The 21,439-nt window shown below is 40.6% G+C and overlaps 1 protein-coding gene across 1 annotated transcript; it reads left to right on the forward strand.

Moving 5' to 3' along the window:
* The first annotated feature begins 1,722 nt into the window (after positions 1-1,722).
* Positions 1,723-20,350, forward strand: ZNF570 (zinc finger protein 570). The gene is made up of 5 exons (XM_004600716.3): positions 1,723-1,860; positions 2,541-2,728; positions 8,977-9,103; positions 9,810-9,905; positions 15,705-20,350. Exons 2-5 carry the CDS (start codon positions 2,624-2,626, stop codon positions 17,057-17,059), a joined length of 1,683 nt encoding a protein of 560 aa, XP_004600773.2. The 5' UTR covers positions 1,723-1,860; positions 2,541-2,623; the 3' UTR covers positions 17,060-20,350.
* The last annotated feature ends 1,089 nt before the right edge of the window (positions 20,351-21,439 follow it).

The following is a 21,439-nucleotide window of genomic DNA, read 5'->3' on the forward strand; positions in this document are numbered from 1 at the left end:
GAGATGGGATGGGGAAAATATTTTGTTTAGGCACCCCCTTTCTTCATTAGTTACATGAGGGGAGCACAAGCCCAGAGGTGATTAAGTCTTACTCTTGGCTCTGCACTCAGGACTTACTCCTCCCAGCAGGATTTGGGGACCTTATGTGGTGCAAGGCATTTACTATCACTACCAGCAATACTGTCACTGTCACCCCACCTTGTTCTTTTCTAAAAAAAAATTGCTTATTTTTATTTTATTTTTGTTTGTTTGGGGGGGCACACCCAGTGGTGTTCAGGGGTGGCTCCTGGCTTTGCACTCAGTAGTTACTCCTGGTGGTGCCCGCGTTGTCATATGGAATGCCTGGGATCAAGCCCAGGTCTGCTATGTGCAAGGCAAACTCCCTACTCGCTCTGCTATCGCTCTGGTCCCTCACTTCTCACTTTCAGAGTTTCTTGCTCAAGTGGTGGCTGCTACTTCAGTTTACAGGTGGGAAGGGTACCCTAAGGGCTGTCACCAGTTATCCCCCTAACTAAGACTGAATGAGTTAAATATATTTTTCCTTCATCCTTAAATCCCCTTAGAATTCAAACATTTAACATAAATTAAAATTTGTAATTGAATTTATCAGTGAAGACATCTAGGTTTCCATATTTGTGGGAAAGTTCTTAAGTACCAGTTGAATTTATTTTATGTCTTATTTACTTTCTATTCAGGCTTGTTTCTTTTTAAATAACGTTTACTAGTTTGTGCTGTCAAATCTTTCTATTTCATGTAATTGTTTAATATATTGAAGTTGCCCCTAAGTTTTAAATTTTTCAATATTTGAAAATCTGTAGTGATATCACCTCTCCTGTTCCTGATATGGAAAATTTATGTTCCTATGGATAGTTCATCTCCATTTCTTTCCTGATCAACCATTTAAAAGTTTATTTTATTTTTGCCATCATTGTACTTTTATTTTTGGTGAGGGGCGGCGTTCCAGGGATTGATCACAGGGCCTAACACATGTAAAGTATAAGCCACATACATATAAAGCATGCATCACTGACCCCCAGTCCCATCCATCCTTATACTTTTCAACCGTTGGCATGTTTCTGAATTGTGCTTTTCTCTCTAACCTGATCTGGTGCTCTTTAATTGGGACGCTGTAGTTCCATTATATTTAACCTGATTCTTGACATCATAAAGTTTATGACATCATAAACTTTCAATCTTACATCATGTTCTAAAGCGTGTGGTCCCACACTCAAGAGCCATGGAGAGACAGAGGAGCGGTACATCAGGAAAAACCTCTTTGGAGATGCGACATTTATATCTAGGTGGGAAGGAGTGGACAGATCATGCACAGCTGGGACTCCTTTCAGGCACCCCAAGGCAATTCTATGAACTCGCCCCTCATCCACTGTCGGGGCGCAATCCAGTGCGTGCCGCACGCACAGCCCCCACTCCTGCCATCCAGTTCTGACATCAGGGTGCTAAGGGAGGAGGGCTGTGCCTGCCCCCAGCAATCCAGATCTAGTGTGATGCTCGGCCGCATCCCTCAGACGCGCCCAGGCTGGGAGCTGCGAGGCTCTTCTGGACATCCCGGGAGAGGCAGGCGTGGGAACCCGGGACTGTCCCAGTCTCAGCTGAGCTGCGCAGCGGCTGCGGGACCCTGCGGCGCCGGCGCTGCGGATTTCCCGCCTCTGGACTACATTTCCCAGCGGCCTCTGCGAACACCGAGCCGGGTGCCCTTTTGTGTCCGCCTTAAGCCCAGTCGCTTCTTTCCGGACCCCTGCAAGCTGGGATCTCTGACTCCCGTCTGCACGCGGGCCCGAGCGGAACTATCGCGGCGCTTGCAGGGCGGGGCCGGGGCTGGCCCGCAGTTCTATTCTGCAGGTCGGTAGGTTGAAGATTGGACGGTGGGTTCCCCACCCCCACCTCACCCCCCCACGTTGGTCCTTGGGCCCTCTGAGTGACTCGTGCAGAGTAAGACGCACAGCTCCCCCATTCCTGCCGCTGTTACCCGTTGTGCTTGTGCACGTCTGTGTGACGGTATCTGTAAGCGATTAGATGGTTGAGATGGCAGAGAGCAAGACTGTAAGTGGGGTGGGGAGGGTGACCTCTGTCTGCCGCCTGGACCCTCAGCCCCCATGGCTGTGATTTCCAAAATTGGAAGCTTAGAAGTATGGGCGCGGGTGTCTGCATACACGCGGCCGCTGACTGCCATGTATGTTGGAAGGTGGGTGGTGCTGGAGTTTTTAGGAATCTCTCTGAAGGGGTACTGAGTGAGACTGTGCCAGCCACCTCTGTCTTTTAAAGCTAGCCAAACTATGGCACGTGCCAAGTTTTAGAACCATTCATCTGTTTGAAAGAAGGCCTGACAGATCAGGAAGATATTTGATCTTGGTGCCAGGTGCTCATGAGTTGGGTGGCTTTGTGTCAATGATTATATTCCTCAGAATCTCCACTTGTAAATCTAGGAAATCTGTTGTTACAAAATTAGGAAATAATTCAGGCATGTATTAACTTGAATGCAAACAAATTCCTAGGCCTCCATTATGTTTTATTTCTTAAAGGGAAGGCGTTTCCCTTGATAGGAGGCAAAAGACGCCGAAAGAAGCAAGACTGTGATTCTCATATAAGAAAAGCCCAGTTTTTCATGTGTGCGCCCCCTTCTCAGCTGTCTGAGGAACCTGCCACTTCTGGAGAGAAGAAAGACGAGGCGCGAAGGATGTCTCTGGAACTTCTCAAAGCTATGTACCAGGTGTGTTGGTGTTTTCTTTTTTCTAAAATAATTGTCCTGGTTTTAAAAACCAGCAGACATTAATTTTTCTTCTGCTCAGAATTTTCTGGGTAACCAGTCATACACTAAAGTCCTTGGCTTGGCCTGCAACACCCTACGTAATCTGGTTGTCTCCGAATTTATGGACTGAGATCTGTTCACATTAGCTTCCTTTTTGTGAGTTTAGCTACCCATTAAAACATAAAACATTCTATTTTTTGTTTTTTGGGGGAGGGAGGGCGGTGTTCATATCTGGTGGCACTCAGGGCTTATTCCTAGGTCTGAGCTCCAGGGATCACTCCTAGCTGGGACCTGGGGACTAAATGTGGTGCCAGGGATCGAACCTTGGTTGCCAGCCCCAGAGTTGAGTACATTTGTTTTTTTGCTGGTTTTGGGGCCATGCCCAGTGGTGCTCAGGGCTCATTCCTGTCTCTGCACTCTCGGATCACTTCTGAAGGGCTTGGGGGGACCATATGGGATGCCAGGAATGGAACCCAGGCCAGCTGCATGCAAGGCAAATACCCTACTCTTTGTACTATCGCGCTGGTCCCGAGTACATTCATAATTCATATCCCTGTACGTTTCCCCAGATCTGACCTACATTCTAGTCTCTGGCCAAACTCTATTAGTTTATTCAAAAAGTTTTAATTAAGTGCTTATTAACTCAAAGAGCATAGGCCTTTTTTATTTAGCTTTTTGGGTCCACCTGGCGATTCTCAGGTGTTACTCCTGGGTCTGCACTCAGAAATTACCTCTGACAGTGTTCAGGGGACCATATGGTATGCTGGGGATTGAACCTGGGTTGGCCACATGCAAGGCAAATGCACTACCCACTATACTATCACTACAGTCCCCTTGACCCTCTTATTTGCTCTCTCCACACTTCTTCTGTGATTTTATCCTGTCTCATGGCTTTAAATTCCATTTACATGCCACCATTTACCAGACTGTTACAGCTAGATCTCTCCTGCAATTCAGACTTACATATCGAACTGTCTACTTAGGATTGTCACAGAACTCTAAATAGCTCAAATTCTGTGAAATGAACCATTGGAAGGTTTTTTTTTTTTTTGTTAATATTTGTTTGCTTTTTTGGTTTTTGGGCCACTCCTGGCAATACTCAGTAGTTATTCCTTCCTGGCTCTGTACTCAGGAATCATTTTAGGCACTGCTGCTGAGATCACATGGGAAGATGTGGATTGAACCTAAGTCAACTGTGTGCAAGGCAAGCGCCTTACCTACTATACTGTCTTTCCAGCCTCAGAATGCCTTTTAACTTTTATTTTGTGTTATTTGGGCCATACCCTGCTGTGTTCAAGACTTATTGCTGATCCTTCCAGAGTTTGGGAGACCATATGTAGTGCCAGGAATCCAACTGGGATTGGCCACATAGTAGGCAAGTATCCAACCCCCATTTTATCTCTCCAACCCTAACTTTTAACTTTTTTTTTTTTCTAACTTTTAACTTTTAAATAAGAAAGAAAGGTTACAACTGAGATTAAGGATTGAAGACCAAAAAATTTAAAATTTGAGAGGAGCAGAGAAAGTATCAAGTGTTCATTTAGAAGCATGGGGGAATTAATGAAATGGAGAGTTGAATCATGTGGGTAGCTTTTTGGCCCACTTGAGGTTAGTGATCATGAGTTTAAAATTACACCAATTAGCATGATTTGTATTGTTAATTTTGCTCCAACAAATTAAGCTCTTCAGGGACTGGAGCGATAATACAGAGGGTAGGTTATTTGCTTTGTACCTAGATTTGATCCCAGGCACCCCATAGTGTCTCTCCAAGGTCCCTCCCTCCTGCTAGAAGTGATCCCTGAGTGCAGAGTTAGGAATAAGCCCTGGGTACTACTGGATATGGCCTCCAAACAAAAACAAAAATAAAGTGATATGCAGGTCCTAGTAGGGTCAGAGAATTACCCTAAATGGTATAAGATAGCAAAAGTTAGAAGTCAGAACATGAAAGTTTAGATCAGTGTTTCTGAACTGTTAAAAAAATATATTTTAATATGTACTTATATATCTACTATATTATATATGATATATAAATGATAATATATATAAATGATAATTTATATAGATTCTGAGGCTATTCCTGTCAGTGCTATCTAATTTATATATATAGGTTCTGGGGCTATTCCTGTTAGTGCTCAGGGCTTACTCCTGGCTCTGTGCTCAGGGATCATTTCTGTTGGGTCCCGTACGGGTGTCAGGGATCAAAGTCAAGTTGGCTGCATGTAAGGCAAATGTCCTACCCTCTGTACTATTGCTCTTTTGCCCCTGCCTTTTTTTTTTTTAATATTAGGGTCCCCTTCAAACTTTGTTTCCTTCCATGGTTTCCTGTCCTACCATTTGGCTTCCTGATCTGACACAGTTCTCACCTGGGCCCCTTGAAATATCCTGGGGGCTCACAGGGGATCATCTGGCCCCCACTTAAAAAATAATAGTTTAGATTATGGGGGTTTTGTTATTTATTGGTAATGACACTATCTGTCAGGCTCCTTCAAGATTCATTTAGGTTTGGTTTGGGGGCAACACTGGTGATGCTGGAAACTGAACACGGGTTTTGCACTTGCAAACCATGCTTTGCTATCTCTCCAGCTTTTGTGTATTTTTACTCAAGGTATATAAAGGGAAATTCTTTTTTAATTAAAAAATGAAGAAGCATAAGAGGTTCTTTTCCATTTCAATGGGGGGAAATGATTTAAGTCTTAAAAAGAAAGTGTAATGAAGGAAAAAAAATTGAAGAACCATAAAAGTTTGTGTAGCAACTATCCATTGTCTTTGGACAGTAAAGAGGATTAAGAACCCTTTCTGAACTTTTTTTTTTTTTTTTGCTTTTTTGGGTCACAGCCGGTGATGCACAGGGGTTACTCCTGGCTCTGCACTCAGGAATTACCCCTGGCGGTGCTCAGGGGACCATATGGGATGATGGGATTTGAATTCGGGTCGGCCGCCTGCAAGGCAAACGCCCTACCCGTTGTGCTATCGCTCCAGCCCCCTCTGAACTTTATTCTTTCTCTTCCCCAGAAGGCTTTGGTTCTAAGTAGCAATTAGTTTGAAGGTGAAAAGAAGAGTTGGTAATTTTTATGGCTATATTGAACTTCCACGGAAGAACCTGGCAAGCTCCCTGTGGCATATTCGATATGCCAAATACAGTAACAGTAACAGGTCTCATTCCTCTCACCTTGAAAAGAGCTTCCAATTGTTGGGAAAAAACGAGTAAGGAAAGGCTGCTACAATCTCAGGGCTGGGACAAATGGAGATGTTACTGGCGCCCTCTGGAGTAAATCGATGAACAACAGGATGACAATGATACAGTGACAGTGACAAAGTCTGGGGTATGACCATGCAGGTGTGGAAACATGTGGAGGGAGAGATATTATTGGAGGAGGTATGTGGGGGTTGGGGGTCATGCAGAGGATTAGGGAGTTGAGAGGCCAGATTGTAGGATTATTTATGAGGATATTGAAGTGTCTAGCCATTATAATGGGAGCACTGGTGAGACTGACAGTGAGCCAGATGTTGACGTCATAGAGAAATGACAGATAATTGGTTTCTAGCAGAAAGTAGTAGATAAAGAGAACAGAAGGAACCAAAGTATATTCTGATTTTATGATGTTTAAAACATATGGTCCTGGGACTGGAGAGATAGCACAGTGGGTAGGGCGTTTGCCTTGCATGTGGCTGACCTAGGTTCAATTCCCAGCATCCCATATGGAGATTTCCCTGAGCACCTCCAGGAGTAATTCCTGAGTGCATGAGCCAGGAGTAACCCCTGTGCATCACAGGATGTGACGCAAAAAGAAAAAAAAATATGGTTCTTTAGGGAGGAAGGAGAAGGAACCATCTAGAACAAATACAAGGAGTCATGAATTACCTCTTTCACTTCCAGGTGCTGTTGATACAAGGAACAAGGGCAAGAAGAGAGTTATCACAATGTCAGGGCTTTAGGGGGAGTCCTCTCAGCTAAGAACCACATTTCTATAAAACAAAAGGTAGAGATGGCCCGGGTAGATAGGGCACATGCCTGGTCCTGATGTTCGAGGTACATATCTGGCATCTCATGGGACACCCCCAACCCTATACCCCCTGCACCACTAAGTGTGAGTCTTATTTTTTTTTTTTTTAAAAAAAGGGGGAAGGGGCTGGAGTGATAGTATAGCAGGTAGGGCACTTGCCTTTCATACTGTGACCTGGGTTCAATCCCTGGCACCAGATTGTTCCCCCAAGCTCTGGCTCTTGAGTGCAGAGCTGTGAGTAAGCTGGAGCACCACCAACACAAGTAGAGTTTGATTCGTGTGCTCTACATGATCATGTTACTGCTGGGACAAGGAGGAAGACTCTCACAAACTAATTCATATAATTAAATGAGAAAAATGATCCATGAGTGTTAGAAATCACTTGAACAATTTCTATTCTCCAGAGAGAGTTTCATTTCTTATTTTGATGAGGGCCTTTCAAGTTGAGCTCAGGACTTCCAGGTCCTTCTAAGAGATTCAGTGTGAGAGCTTGAGAGTGCGGAGCCATTCTGGTCCTGCTGTGCCAGGGATTATCCAGGTTCCTGGTGGTGCTCTTAGGGCCTCCAGAACTACCCCTGGTGGGGTGTGGAGGGGCCTCTAGTGCTGTACCTGGTGACTAGAGGCCAGGAATCAAACTGGGGCTGACTGAATACCAGGCATGTTCATTAACCCTTGTGCGCTCTCTCCAGCCCAACACAGTTTCTTTAACTATGAAATTTATATTAGACACCTTCTAGGCCTTTCTTGCTTTGGCAGATTTACCTCTTCTAATTTTGTAAGATATACAAATATGAGTGCGTATGTATGTATGTGTGCATAAACATACATGAAGCAGAGTGAGAGGAAGAGGGAACAGCAGGGTCAGACCATTGCTCTTTTTTTTTTTTTTTAATGGGTGACACCCTGAGATGCTCAGGGCTTGCTTACTCCTGGCTCTGAACTCAGGGGCCTGATGGGCTTGTGGGACCATATGGGATGTTGATAGAACCTGGGTCGGTCACATGCAAGGCAAGCACCTTAATATACTTCTGGTCCCTGACCATTCCTTTCTTTTATATATACATATACATACATACACATCACTTTCATTACTTTTTAGTCAACAAGTAGTTACCATTGAGGGCCCTGGAATTCTTCTGAACCATCAAGCAGCGCTTCAAGTTTCAAGAATTCTGCTAGTGCATTAGCAGAAGCAGAATTATTAGTGGGACATTCCTATCCATGCATCAGATTTTTAAGTACTTTGTAATGAATTATTTAAACATTAATGGACTAATGATTTTCTTTGGTCCAACAGTTTTCAGATCGTAGCAAGCATTTTCTTATCTCATTTTTGAAATCTTACAGTTTTTTTAACCTTTCAAACCATTTGTTAGTTCAATCCATTACCATTTATTTGAATACCATCTTCTGTACTAATATTTTTCTAGTCATATAGCAGTGATAAAAAAATTTTAAATGCGCTCTGTCCTCATGGACCTTACATTTTGTTGAAGATACGATACATACAATAAATAATAAAGCAATTAAGTGACACAAAACAGTATGTGGCTGGAGTGATAGTACAGTGGGTAGGACACTTGCCTTGCATGCTGCCAACCTGAGTTCGATCCCCAATATTTCATATGGCCCCCAAGCACTGCCAAATGCAGAGTCAGGAGTAATAACCCATGAGCACTGCTAGGTGTGGTCCCCAAATAAACAAAAAATAGTCAGGTTTGGGGAGTAGGGAGTAGGGAGTAGGATAAGAGCATTGCTACTTCTACAAAGAATGGTCAGAGGGGCAGAGATAATATAATGGGTTAAGGCTATCCTTGTCTTCACACAGCAAACCAGGATTTGTTCCCTGGCACCCCATATGGTTTCCTGAGCACTGATGTTTGTAGCCCCAAGACAAAAACAAGGTCCAAGAAGAATGATCTTAGGGGAACTTGTGACTTTTGTTTGTTTGGGGGGGCACACCCAGTGGTGCTAAGGGCTGACTCTTGGCTCTGCGCTCAGGAATTACTCCTGCTCGTGCTTGGTGATCATATGGAGACCCAGGCCAGCTTTCTGCAAGGCAAGCACTCTACCTGCTGTACTACTGCTCCAGCCCCATTTAACACAATCTGAGGATGTAAAATCAGAGCGGGTCCAGTGTACTTGGGGCAGAACAACGAAGGAGACTACCTACAGTAAAAGATAAATTTCTTTCTTTTCTTTCAGGAGTTGGTGACCTTTGGAGATGTGGCCGTAGACTTTTCCCAGGAGGAGTGGGATTGTCTGAATTCTTCTCAAAGACATCTATACAGTAATGTGATGCTGGAGAACTATAAGGTCTTAGTCTCACTGGGTAAGAAACTTGCAGAATTGAACTTCTACTCCCAAGTACAACTCCTAGTCTTGGAGCTCAGTGGTAAAGCACTTGCCTTTTAGATTTGAGGCCCTGGGTTTGATCCTGGCAACACACACACACACACACACACACACACACACAAACACACACACACACACACACATCCTTCTCTTTGAACTGGAGTTTGATTACACACACACACACACACACACACACACACACACACACCCACACCCACACCCTTCTCTTTGAACTGGAGAGAGTTTGATCCCTAGCACCCCATATGGTCCTCTGAGCTGCCACAAGTGATGCCCAAATATGGAAATACAGGATCCTGAGCACTGCCAGTTGTGGCCCCCAAATTATATATATATAATTATATATATAATCATATTAAAAATCATATATATAATTATATATTATAGTATAATGTTATGTATTATAGTATCCACAGTTCTTAACTGAAGGTCTGTCTGCTACCTATGTAAGTGTAATGGTTTAATATTCGTGGAGTCGGCAGGGGATAGGTCAGTTATTAATCCATGTTGGAAGGTTCGGTGTCTCTCCTTGGATACATATCCTTTCCACAGTTTTCCCTGGTTTACTGTAAGCTCCCTCATTTCTAATGATCAAAGAATTGGAAGTGGGTTCTGGAATATGTACATGATCAAATACTGGTTTTGTTTTTGTTTTAAATATGCAGGTCTTTGCTTTTCTAAGCCCAGTGTGATATTATTGTTGGAACAAGGCAAAGAGCCCTGGATGGTGAAGAGAGAGCTCACAAAAAGCTTGTGCTCAGGTGAGTGAAGGGTAAATAGGCAAAAGCTTTTGCAGGTACCAGCCAAGCCTGGCTCAGAGTTCTAACCTCTTCATAGTTATTGGCACATTCTTAAAAAGGCCACTGTCTCCCAAAGTGAGTGACACCACTCCCCTGGAGGCACTGGAAAGATTTAGGCAGGCGGTATTAGCCTTCGATGCAGATGTGGGGTGCTTTCTGTTTGTTCCCTTAAAGAAGGTAGATTTCCAGGGGGGCGGGGGTAGTGCTGAGTAAATTTTTTTTCTGAAAAAGGGGCCAAATAAGTGTGAGAACCTCTTTCTTTTTACACTTTTCCTTCTTTTTTTTTGGAGTAATATTTCTTCTCAGTCATAAACCTCTGCTAATTATTTAAAAATTATTTTTCTAGGTCCAGGGAGATAGCTCAGGAAATTTTAGTGCTGTAGAACTACAGATAGTACTGTAGAACTCAGCATCATGCAAGGCAAGCATCATACTCTCTGTATTAACTCTTCAGCCCCTGTGTCGTAATTTTTAATAGTTATACCATAACCCCCTAAACAAAATATATCTGCTTGATTTCACTTTTTTATGCATGAAATATATTTTGATATTTCTGGCTTTTTGTTTTGTTTTTTTTTGGGGGGCATACTCAGCAGTGCTAAGGGCTTACTCTTGACTCTGTGCTCAAAAATCACTGATTCCAGGGACGCAAAGTGGTGCTGGGAATCAAACATAGGTCAGCCATATGGCAAGGCAAATGTCCTACATGCTGTACTATCTCCCTGACCCTAGACTTTTCTTCTTTTTAATTCTGGGAGTACTCAAGGCTTATTTCTTACTGTGCTCAGGGAACACTCCTGGCGATGCCTCAAATCTTTGAACAGTTTTTAAATAGTACATTCTTATAAACTATTGGTAGTTTATTACTTTGTTCATTTATTGTTTGTTGATTTCATCCTCTTACCCTTGGTATACTGTTTTTATGTTTTCTTTTGGTTTGGTTTGGTTTTGGACCTTCTAAGGATCTCAGGGCACCTGGATCCTCTCCTAGTAATGCTCAGTCTAACAGTTTGGTGCTCCATGAGGTAATATACTGCTCAGGCCAGGGGTGTTGGGGGCCACAGGACCATACCCAGTGGTGTTCCAGGGCTAGCTGGACCACATACTCACTGATGTCAGGGGCCATGCAGTCCTGCTCCTGGGGAACATGCTCAGGATCTTTTATGGCAGGCATGTGCTTCAGTCCTTTGAGCTATCTGGCTAACTTGCTTTTTTATTTTGATTAAATGTTTTGGTAAGCATTGAACCTATTGCTATACCCAGTATGTTGGCTATGCACAAGGTGGGCACTCTCTACCACACCAGTTATTGTTTCTGGCCCTTAATATAAAAACCAGTCTGTTAAGTGATATCGCACTGATGTTTTGATTTGTATTGCCCTGATTATCAGTGATAATAAGGGTATTGGCTTGTTTTATTATTTTGGCCACAGGTTATAACACTTGGAGTCTGTTCCCAGATCAGTGCTTGAGGGCTTCTGCCAGTGATGCTCAAGGAACAAGGTGGTACCAAGGATTGAATCCAGGACCCCAACATGCAAACAAGCATGTGCTCCAGCCCTTTGAGCCATCTCTGCATGACTAGCTGGCATTTTTTCTTCCTCATTCTGCTAGCCACTTGTTCTCTGGAAAAGTGACTTATTTTGCTCTTCTCCCCATTTTCTTTCTTTTTTCATTTGTGATTTAGAAAGTTACAGATTTATTCATGATAAAGTTTCAGGTGTAGAATGTTACACCACCAATCCCTTCACCAGTGTCCACTTCCCTCCTGTTTCCCTTCCACCCCCCACTCTGCCTCTCGAGCGGATACTTTCCTCCTCTACCACTGACCTAGAATTCCCTTCTTTAATTTATCACCCCCCCATGCCTATTTCAGTGGTAAGCTGCTTAATGAAGACCAGTTAGTTGCTCTTCGTTTCCTTTGCCTTGGGTATTTGATATTCCCCTACGCCATTTCATTATATTCCACATAAGAGAGAGGTCATTCTGTGTCTGCCCCTCTCCCTTTGACTAACTTCTCTCAATATGATGTTTTGCAGAGCAGTCCACATAGTAGCAAACTGCAAGACTTCATAATATTCCATTGTAAAATATATACCATAATTTATCCAGTCTTCTGTTCCTGGTCATTTGGGTTGCAAGATTTTGCCTGTAGTGAATAGTGCTTTAATGAACATAGGAGTGCAGATGCCTTTTCTGCATTGCATGTTTGGGCCCAAGGATATACTCCAAGGAATGGAATTGCTGGGTCATCTGGAAGTCTCCCCACTTGCAGTTCATGGGGCTACTCCTAGTTTCTCAGGGTTTGCTCCCAGTGGTACTTGGGGGATCATGTGATTTTTGGAAATTGAATCCAGAATTCCCCCACTCAAATATGTGCTCTAGCCCTTTGAATATCTCCCCAGCCTTCTGAATTTCTTAATTTTTGTCTATCTTGGATATTAGTTTTATCATTTGTTTGCTGTTAATATTTTCTCCTATTACATAGGATTTATTTTATTTTACTTTTTGTTTTGATTTTGGACCACATCTTACAATGATCAGGAGTGACTCCTGGCTCTGATTCAGGAATTTCTCCTTATGGTGCTCAGAGTATCATGTGGGATGCCAGAATTTGAACCAGGGTCAGCCATGTATAAGGCAAATGCCCTACCTATGGCGCTGGCACCAGGATTTTTTTTTTTTTTACTGGTAGTTTTAAAAAAACTTCTTTTGTTTTGTTTCGTTTTTTTGGCCATCCCCAGTGGTGCTCAAGGCTTATTGACTCTGTGCTCAAGGGTCACTCCTGGTGGTGCTCGGGGACCAATTGTGGTGTCTGGGAATCAAACCTGGGTAGGCTGAGGGCAATGCAAGGGCATTAAGCTCTGTACTATCTCTCTAAGCCCTTTCTTTTGGTACTTTATTTACTGATAATTTTGTAGTGCAGAAGCATTTAGTTTGTTGATATAATACCATTTGTTTTCCTTGTCATTGAAGACAACATGTCAATATGATGGAATAAGTATTCTATGTTTTCTTTGATATATTTTATGGTTGTAGGTCTAATGTCAAAGTCTTTAATCCAGTTTTAGTTAAATTTTGTGCATGAGATTGTGGTCAGCTGTCATTCTTTTTCACATGGTAACCAGTTTCCTCAACCATATGTTGGATGAGATTTGTTCTTCCATTTATACTCTTTACTCTTTGTCATAAGTGAACTGTTTAGATGTTTGAGGGTTACTGTTGGAATCTCAGTTCTAGTCCATTGATCTGAGTGTTTGCTTTTATTCCTGTATCACACTGCCTAAAATAGTTGTATAATATGGTTTAGAGTTGGGGAACATGATGCCTTTCATCTTATTTATTCTCAATATTTTTTTATTTTATGTGTATCAGGGCTGGAGTGATAGCACAGCAGGTAGGGCGTTTGCCTTGCACGCAGCCGACTCGGGTTCGATTCCTCCGTCCCTCTCGGAGAGCCCGGCAAGCTACCGAGAGTATCTCACCCACATGGCAGAGCCTGGCAAGCTTCCGTGGCATATTCGATATGCCAAAAACGCTAACAATAAGTCTCACAATGAGAGACATTACTGGTGCCTAGAAAAAAAATTACATGAAAATTTTGATAGGGCTTCCACAGTTTGTGCTTTGGGTAGGAATATTTTTCCATGTCCTTGTGTCTTCTATTTATTTCAATAGTGAATTTATAGTTTTAGATGAATAAATAAATGTTTCTTTGTTGATTTTTGGTATTTGATTTTTTACAATTTATTTTTATTTGCTTATTTTTTGTTTTGCGGGCCACATTCAGCAATGCACAGGGGTTACTCTTGGATCTACACTCAGGAATCACTCCTGATAGTGCATGGGGACCATATGGGATAATGGGATTTGAACCCAGATTGGCTGCTTTTGTACTATTTCTGCAGTCACTCCCAGATTTTAAAAATATAATCGAAATTGAATTAAAACAATTTTTTGTAACCCATTGCTTACATATAAAAGTACACAGACTTTTGTATGTTGATATCTGACATTTTATGAGGGTAAAATATTTTATTGTTTCCACTTGATTTTTATACTCTCTTTAGGATTTTCTATATATATTGTCACGCCTGCAAACAGTTGACAGTTTTACTTCTTTTCCAGTTTGAATCCTTTTTCATGCCAGATTGATGTGTCTAGGACTTTGAATATTATGTTGAATGATAATAGTAATAATGGACATTTTTTGTGACTAATCTTAGTGGAAAATATTTCAAGTTTTCATCATTTTGTTTGTTTTGGTTTTAGAGCCACACTGGCACAGTGCTCAGGGCTTTGCTCCTGTCTTCACTCAGAAATCACTCCTAGCAGGCTTGGGGGACTAGATGGTGTGCCAGGCGTCAAGCCAAGAATGGCTGCATGGAAGGCTAGCACCCACCAGCTGTATCACTGTTCTAGCCCTTAGCAAAGTTTTAAAATCAGGAAGTTTTCAAATCCAGCTTTGAAAATCTCTGAAAATCTCTTTTCAAAGATTTTTTTTCCTATTCAGGGTTAATCTTTTTTAATACTTTTCTATGTGTAGGAAGAATGATGGAATTTTGATAGGTATTTTTAATATTTTAGGATTTTAGGGGCCATACCTAGTGATACTCAGGGATTACTCCTGGCTCTGTGCTCTGGGATCACTCCTGGTAGGTTTTGGAGGACCATGAGGTGTGCTGGGAACCAAACACAAGTTGACTGAGTATAAAGACTAGTATACTTTAGGACTACACTAGCTCTCCAGGCCTTGCTATTTATTCATTTTAACGACACATATTCTCTTTATGTAGTATGTTTATCTATTTGCTAGCAAATCCCAATTTAAAATCTGTAGCTAAGAATTTTCTATTTTTTCTCTCTAAGGTGACACTTAAGGGTGTTCTGGGTTTTGGAGATCCAATCAGGGTTTATATGCTATGCAGATTTTATCTTAAGCCCAATGTTTTATGTACTTTGCTTTCCAGCATTTATATTTCAAAGTCTAAATGGTAGCTTAAAATGATCATTTTCAAAACTAAACTCTTAATTCTTCTGTATCTTGCAAAGTAAATCTGTTGTACCTATGGTTATTCCTATTAGTGTAGATGCTGATTACTTCTGTATGTTGCAAAGACCAGGCAATTTTTAGGCATGTATATATTTTTCTATTATATTAAACAACCACGATGTTAAAAATTCTCCATAAAATACAGCCAGAACCTGATCAATGCACTGTACCTCTGTTACATATCTGATCTAAATCATCATATTGTACCTGGATTACTACAGTAATTGAGCTACCCTAACTCCTTCGTTAACTAAGAATAATGAGTTTACTCAAAACTCTTCATTGTGGGGCTGGGGAAAAAGCTCAACAGACTGGAACACATGCCATTGCCTCAGATGCAATAATTTCTTTTTGACCTGAGTGAGATTTATCTTACAGAATTTTTGATTCTAATTATTTCTTCTCAACTACCTGCATGATATATTTTTAGTTTCTGTTCTTGTACATATCAGCACATATTTGGAAGGGTTTGGGCGTCTCACCTTGTTGCACTCAGAGCTTTCTTCTGGCTCTGTGCTCAGGGATTACTCCTGGCAGGACTATGTGATGCCAGGGATCAGTCCTGAGCCAGCCGTATGCAAGGCAGACACCTTACTATCTCACTGGACCCAGATTTTATTTTCTACTAAGTCATAAACCTCACATTATACATGCACTTCCATTAATGTAGCTTTTGGTATATAGTTGAAGAAATACTTTATTTTTCAGGTTGGGAACCTTTGTCTGAAACTGGAGAATTAAGCCCAAAGCAGAATATTTATGAAGAGCACTCATCGCAAAAGATATTAGAAAAACTTACAAGCTATGGCCTTGATTACCAGCATTTAAGGGAAAATTGGAAATATGAGGATCATCTTGAAAGACAGCTACAGAATCAGAAAGCTTGTTTTAAGGATGAGATGGTCACTCATGATGATGCCCTTGAGGAAATAGGACAAGAACATAACAAATCTTGGGGATCCTTGTATTCGAAAATACAGCTTCACAAACAACAGGTACTCCCCAAAGAGGAGGAAGTATATAAACATGAAACACTTAGGAGAACCTTTAAAAAGAGTTCAATTACCATTAAGCCTAAAAATATTTATACAGAGAAGAAACTTCTGAAATGTAATGACTGTGAAAAAGTCTTCAGCCAGAGCTCATCCCTTACTCTGCATCAAAGAATTCACACTGGAGAGAAACCTTATAAATGTATAGAGTGTGGGAAAGCGTTCAGTCAGAGATCAAATCTTGTTCAACATCAGAGAATTCATACTGGAGAAAAACCTTATGAATGTAAGGAATGTAGGAAAGCCTTCAGTCAAAATGCACACTTGGTTCAACACTTGAGAGTTCATACAGGAGAAAAACCTTATGAATGTAAGGTGTGTAGGAAAGCCTTCAGCCAGTTTGCCTACCTTGCTCAACATCAGAGGGTACATACTGGAGAGAAACCCTATGAATGTATTGAGTGTGGGAAAGCATTTAGCAATAGATCATCCATTGCACAACACCAGAGAGTTCATACGGGTGAGAAACCTTATGAATGTAATGTCTGTGGGAAAGCATTTAGTCTTCGTGCATATCTTACTGTACATCAGAGAATACATACTGGAGAGAGACCCTATGAGTGTAAGGAATGTGGAAAGGCTTTTAGCCAGAATTCACATCTTGCTCAACATCAGAGAATTCACACTGGAGAAAAACCGTATAAATGTCAGGAATGTAGGAAAGCGTTTAGCCAGATTGCTTATCTTGCTCAACATCAAAGAGTTCATACTGGAGAGAAACCCTATGAATGCATTAAATGTGGGAAGGCTTTCAGCAATGACTCATCCCTAACTCAACACCAGAGAGTTCATACTGGAGAGAAACCTTATGAATGTAATGTTTGTGGAAAGGCTTTCAGTTATTGCGGATCCCTTGCCCAACATCAGAGAATTCACACTGGAGAGAGACCCTATGAATGCAAGGAATGCAAAAAAACCTTCAGGCAGCACGCACACCTTGCTCATCATCAGAGAATCCATCTTGTGGAGTCACTCTCACCACCTAATCCAGTCAGTCACCAAGTCCTATAGACCCTCTGAAATACTTATGTAATTTATACCCTTCTCCATCTCTGATGTCACCCCTGGTCTAAGATGTATCTCACCTGGATCACTGCTAGAGATTTCATCTGATTTGGGTCTTCCTATATCAATTTTTTATTCCCTTAAGTACAATTTCCACCATGTACCCAAAGTTTTAGTTTTGAAGTATAAGACCACACATATCAATGTCTCTGGTTAAAACTAATTTTGCTATTTTTAAGTTGACATTCAATCATTAAATTTGTCTATGGGTGCTCTATTTTATGTTTTGTATATTTCTCAACTTTATTTTACTTTCCCTCTCTGGGAGCTGGGCACTTTTAGGCCCGAGAGCTTAGATTTTGGAAAAACCGTATCTCTAGTACCTTTGAGTAATTTGCCTGGCTTATCTAAACCTCAGGATTTTAGTTCTGAAAATAGGAATACTAAGGGATACTGTGTTGTAGAAACGTATTACATGAAATGGTGTCTCTTGTAGCCTGATGCATTTACAGTAAGAAATTTGCATGTAAAATACTTCACTAGTGCATCAAATATAGCAGATGTCTAACAAACCTGTGTTAACTACCTAGACCCCTTAGTGGAAAAAGTAGACCATACCTGAGCAGATCAGAATTGAAAAAGTGTAAAATATTCAGAGCATAAATTAAAATATTTGTTCTATGGGTGACTGGTCAAACTAGACATAACCAAAGCTATAATACATATCCAGCTTTAGAACATTCCTGAAGAAAACTAAGCATGAGTACAAACTGGAAGCATTCTCACCAAGAATAATTTATGTTTTGATCAAGGCCATAGAGAGCACAATTGATAAAAAATCTGTAAACAAATTCTACTATCCTATAAAAACAAGGCACAAAATCTAATTGTGGGTGAATCTGAATAATTTTGTAAGTATTTAAACTGTTCTATATAATAGGTAAAATGATTTAAATGTATCTAGTGGCTATAAAATTAAATTGGAGAGACAGTAATTTAGGTATGGTGCTTGCTTGCACGTAGCTAACCTAGGTTCCATCCCTAGCACCCTATATGGTCCCCAGAGCATAACCAGGGGTGATGCCTGAGTGAAGATCTGGGAGTGAGCTCTGAACACCACCAGGTATGACCCCAAAACAAAGAGATTCAGGAAAGAAAAATACAGATTAGAGTTACTATATGATATATAAGTATTAACTTATACATACATATAGACCTTCGTTAAATGAATATTGAGTACCAAATATTTGCCACTGTTTTGGGTTGAAGGAAACAATAATGAACAATACATGTCCTCATGGAGTTAAATTCCAGATACTGAGACAGCCTTATGTAATAGGTTTTCTAGATTTTGAAAATTAAATGTAATTTGAGTGTAATACTTCCTAAACCACAGGATTCCAGGCTTATTTGATCTACCACTCCCTTTCCCTAAAAATGTTGCTCAGTCATCTCTGAAAGTTTATCTTTTAAAAGCAAAGAAACAAATTGTTTCCCAACTGCTTCTGGGTCTACTATCAGCCCCTGGACTGTTCCAGCAACTCTGGGGTATCACTCACTTTGGGAAAGTGGTCAAGACTAAAGAGACTCAATACAGTTATTAGTTATTCTTAATTTACAAATTGGGTTGCAGGCCTAAGCAGGATTTCTCTGTGGGCATTTTTGCCTTTTTAATTCACAATTTTAGGAAATCTGTGAACTGTAAATTCTTGTGAATAGCAAGAAAAATCGCAGAGTGATCTAGTAGAAATTTTGCATATGGCATGGGGCTCATACAAATGGAGAATCTCCAATAGTAAGGCAAATGAAATTAAAATCACCATTTCTATTTCAATATCATTGGGACAAAAAAGCTTTACCATACCCGTTACTGGAAAGAGGTTAAGTAACGGAAATATTTATACAGTGTTAACAGATAATTATGATAGGATAATTTGGCAATATTTAGTAAAGTTGAAGATGTAGTAACATTGATCTAGAAGCTCCATACTCTCCAAATGTGTTATTTATTGTTGGTGAGAGAAAGAATATTTAAAGCAATCAAAGCAACCGTTAAATATGTTAAAATGAAGTAAACCTCTCACTAATATGAATATATCTCAAAAAAGTAATGATACTGAACTAGAGTTTATGTATAATGTGCTGCTTATGCATATAAACTTTGAAAACATGTAAAAACGCTTTGTGTATTTTCCTTGACACTATGTCATTTAGAAATAATAAAATGACATGAAAGTAATCAAATACAAAAGAATGGTATCCTACAGGGAGAGAAGGTAAATGTGAAATTGAAGAAAGTTCACAAAAGATACCTTTAAATAATCTGAAGATTAAGCAAACATGACCGATACTTATCTGATAAAGCTGGATGTTAGTTTATAGATAAGTTCTTATTGTTTCTTTCTGAATATTTAAACTTTCATAATAAAAATATAGATCATTAAAATGCTTGCCTTTGTTATTTTTTATTCAGGTATGCTACTTGTGTTGCCATCCATGTTCACCAATTTCTTAAGAAATAAGATTGTAATCTATTTGAGGGAATAAGTACAATTTGGTGACTTCCCTTTCTTGTTTGTTTTGAGAGTGACATTTACACTGAGAATCTTAAAAGTTACTATGTTTACTCTATTCTTTCCTCCATTTTATTAAGATTACTACTATTTAAGTCATAAAAGGATGTTTTGACATATGTATACACTGAATTAATTATATTGAACTAAAAACACCCCAGTTGTTAATTTTTGTATGTTGTGAGAATATGAGGTCTAAGCAAATTTTAAGTATTTACTAACTCTAGTCATGTTCTAAGTTAGGTTTTCCTACATTTGTTTTGGGGGCACATCTAGAGATACTCAGGTTACTCCTGACAGTGCACAGAGAACCATATGAGAGCTGAAGCAGGATTGATGGATTTTTATGGAGTTGTTTTTATATAGGCCCATGCTTTTAAAAATATTATTTCTAGCAAGTAACTTTCGTTTTGGGGGTGCACCCAGCTGTGCTCAAAGCTTACCTGTGACTCTGTACTCAGGGATCACTGCTGGTTGGGGGATATATGGGGTTCTGGGAACCAAATCTGGGTTGGTGGTTGACTGCATGCAAGGCAAGTGTTGTACCCATTGTACTCTCACTTGACCCTTTCATTTTCAGTGTTTGTTGTGGGGAGAGCCACACCTGGCAGTGCTCAGGGGATCATATGGTTCCAAAGATTGAATTTGGGTTAACTGTCTGGAAGGTAAATGCCTTACTGTGTTACCGTTTTAGTCTGAATACCGAGTTCTTTGTTTTGCTTCTATTGACTTTTTCCCACTCCTCCTCTTCCTTTTATACATTCATTCCATTTACTTTGCTGGAAACTCAGTTAATAGAAGCAAAACTGAAAAATACACTTGTTTATAATTCTGCCCCTGTTCAGAAGTGGGCTCATGTCACAAATTTACTCTGTAGCACTGTAGTCCTGTTCATCGATTTGCTCGAATGGACACCAGTAACGAGACTCCACTGTGAGACTTGTTACTGTTTTTGGCATATCGAATACGCCACGGGTAGCTTGCCAGGCTCTGCCGTGCAAGTGGGATACTCTCGGTAGCTTACTGGGCTCTCCGAGAAGAAGCGAACCCGGGTCAGCCTAGTGCAAGGCAAATGCCCTACCTGCTGTGCTGTCGCCCCAGTCCACAAATTTACTCAAACCCACAAAATATACAGTACGAAAAGTGAATTAGGAGCTACCAAATACCAAAAGTTTTGGATATATAGCACTGTAGACTCACTGACTGTAAATGTACTTTTAAATTTTTCTTTCAGGCCACACCTGGCTGTGCTCAGAGCTTACTCGTAGCTCTGAGCTCAAGGATCACTTCTGGTGGTCCCGGTGATGGGACCCTGGTCAGCTGCATGTCAAGCAAGGGCATTACCCACTATACTATCATTCTTTCCCCTGTAAATGTACTTATATGGTTATTGATAAAGGTGGAAAACTTTGCTTATGTATGGTGCAGGGAGAGTTAGAACTCTGTATCTTCAATCTTAACTATGAACCAAAAAAATATAAAATTAAGAAATCATTTAAAAAATGATAATTGGGGCCAAAGAGAGCCTACTTCCTACTTTTTAATTTTTTGGCCATACCCAGATGTGCTCACGGCTTACTCCTGGTTCTGTGCTTGGGGACTGATCAGTCTTGGCAAAGCTCAGGGGACCATTATGTGATACTGGGGACTAAATCAAGTTGATGGCATGCAAGGTAAGCACCTTAACTGCTGTATTACCTTTCTGACCCTGACAGTTCCCAGTATTAATTACACTGAAGATTTCTAGTTTTAAGCCATTTTGCTTTGTGTTTGCCTCTTTTGGTCTTTTTTTTTTTATTCATATCAAAATATT

This window comes from Sorex araneus, chromosome 8, assembly GCF_027595985.1.
Source record: "Sorex araneus isolate mSorAra2 chromosome 8, mSorAra2.pri, whole genome shotgun sequence".
NCBI classification, from domain to species: Eukaryota; Metazoa; Chordata; class Mammalia; order Eulipotyphla; family Soricidae; genus Sorex; species Sorex araneus.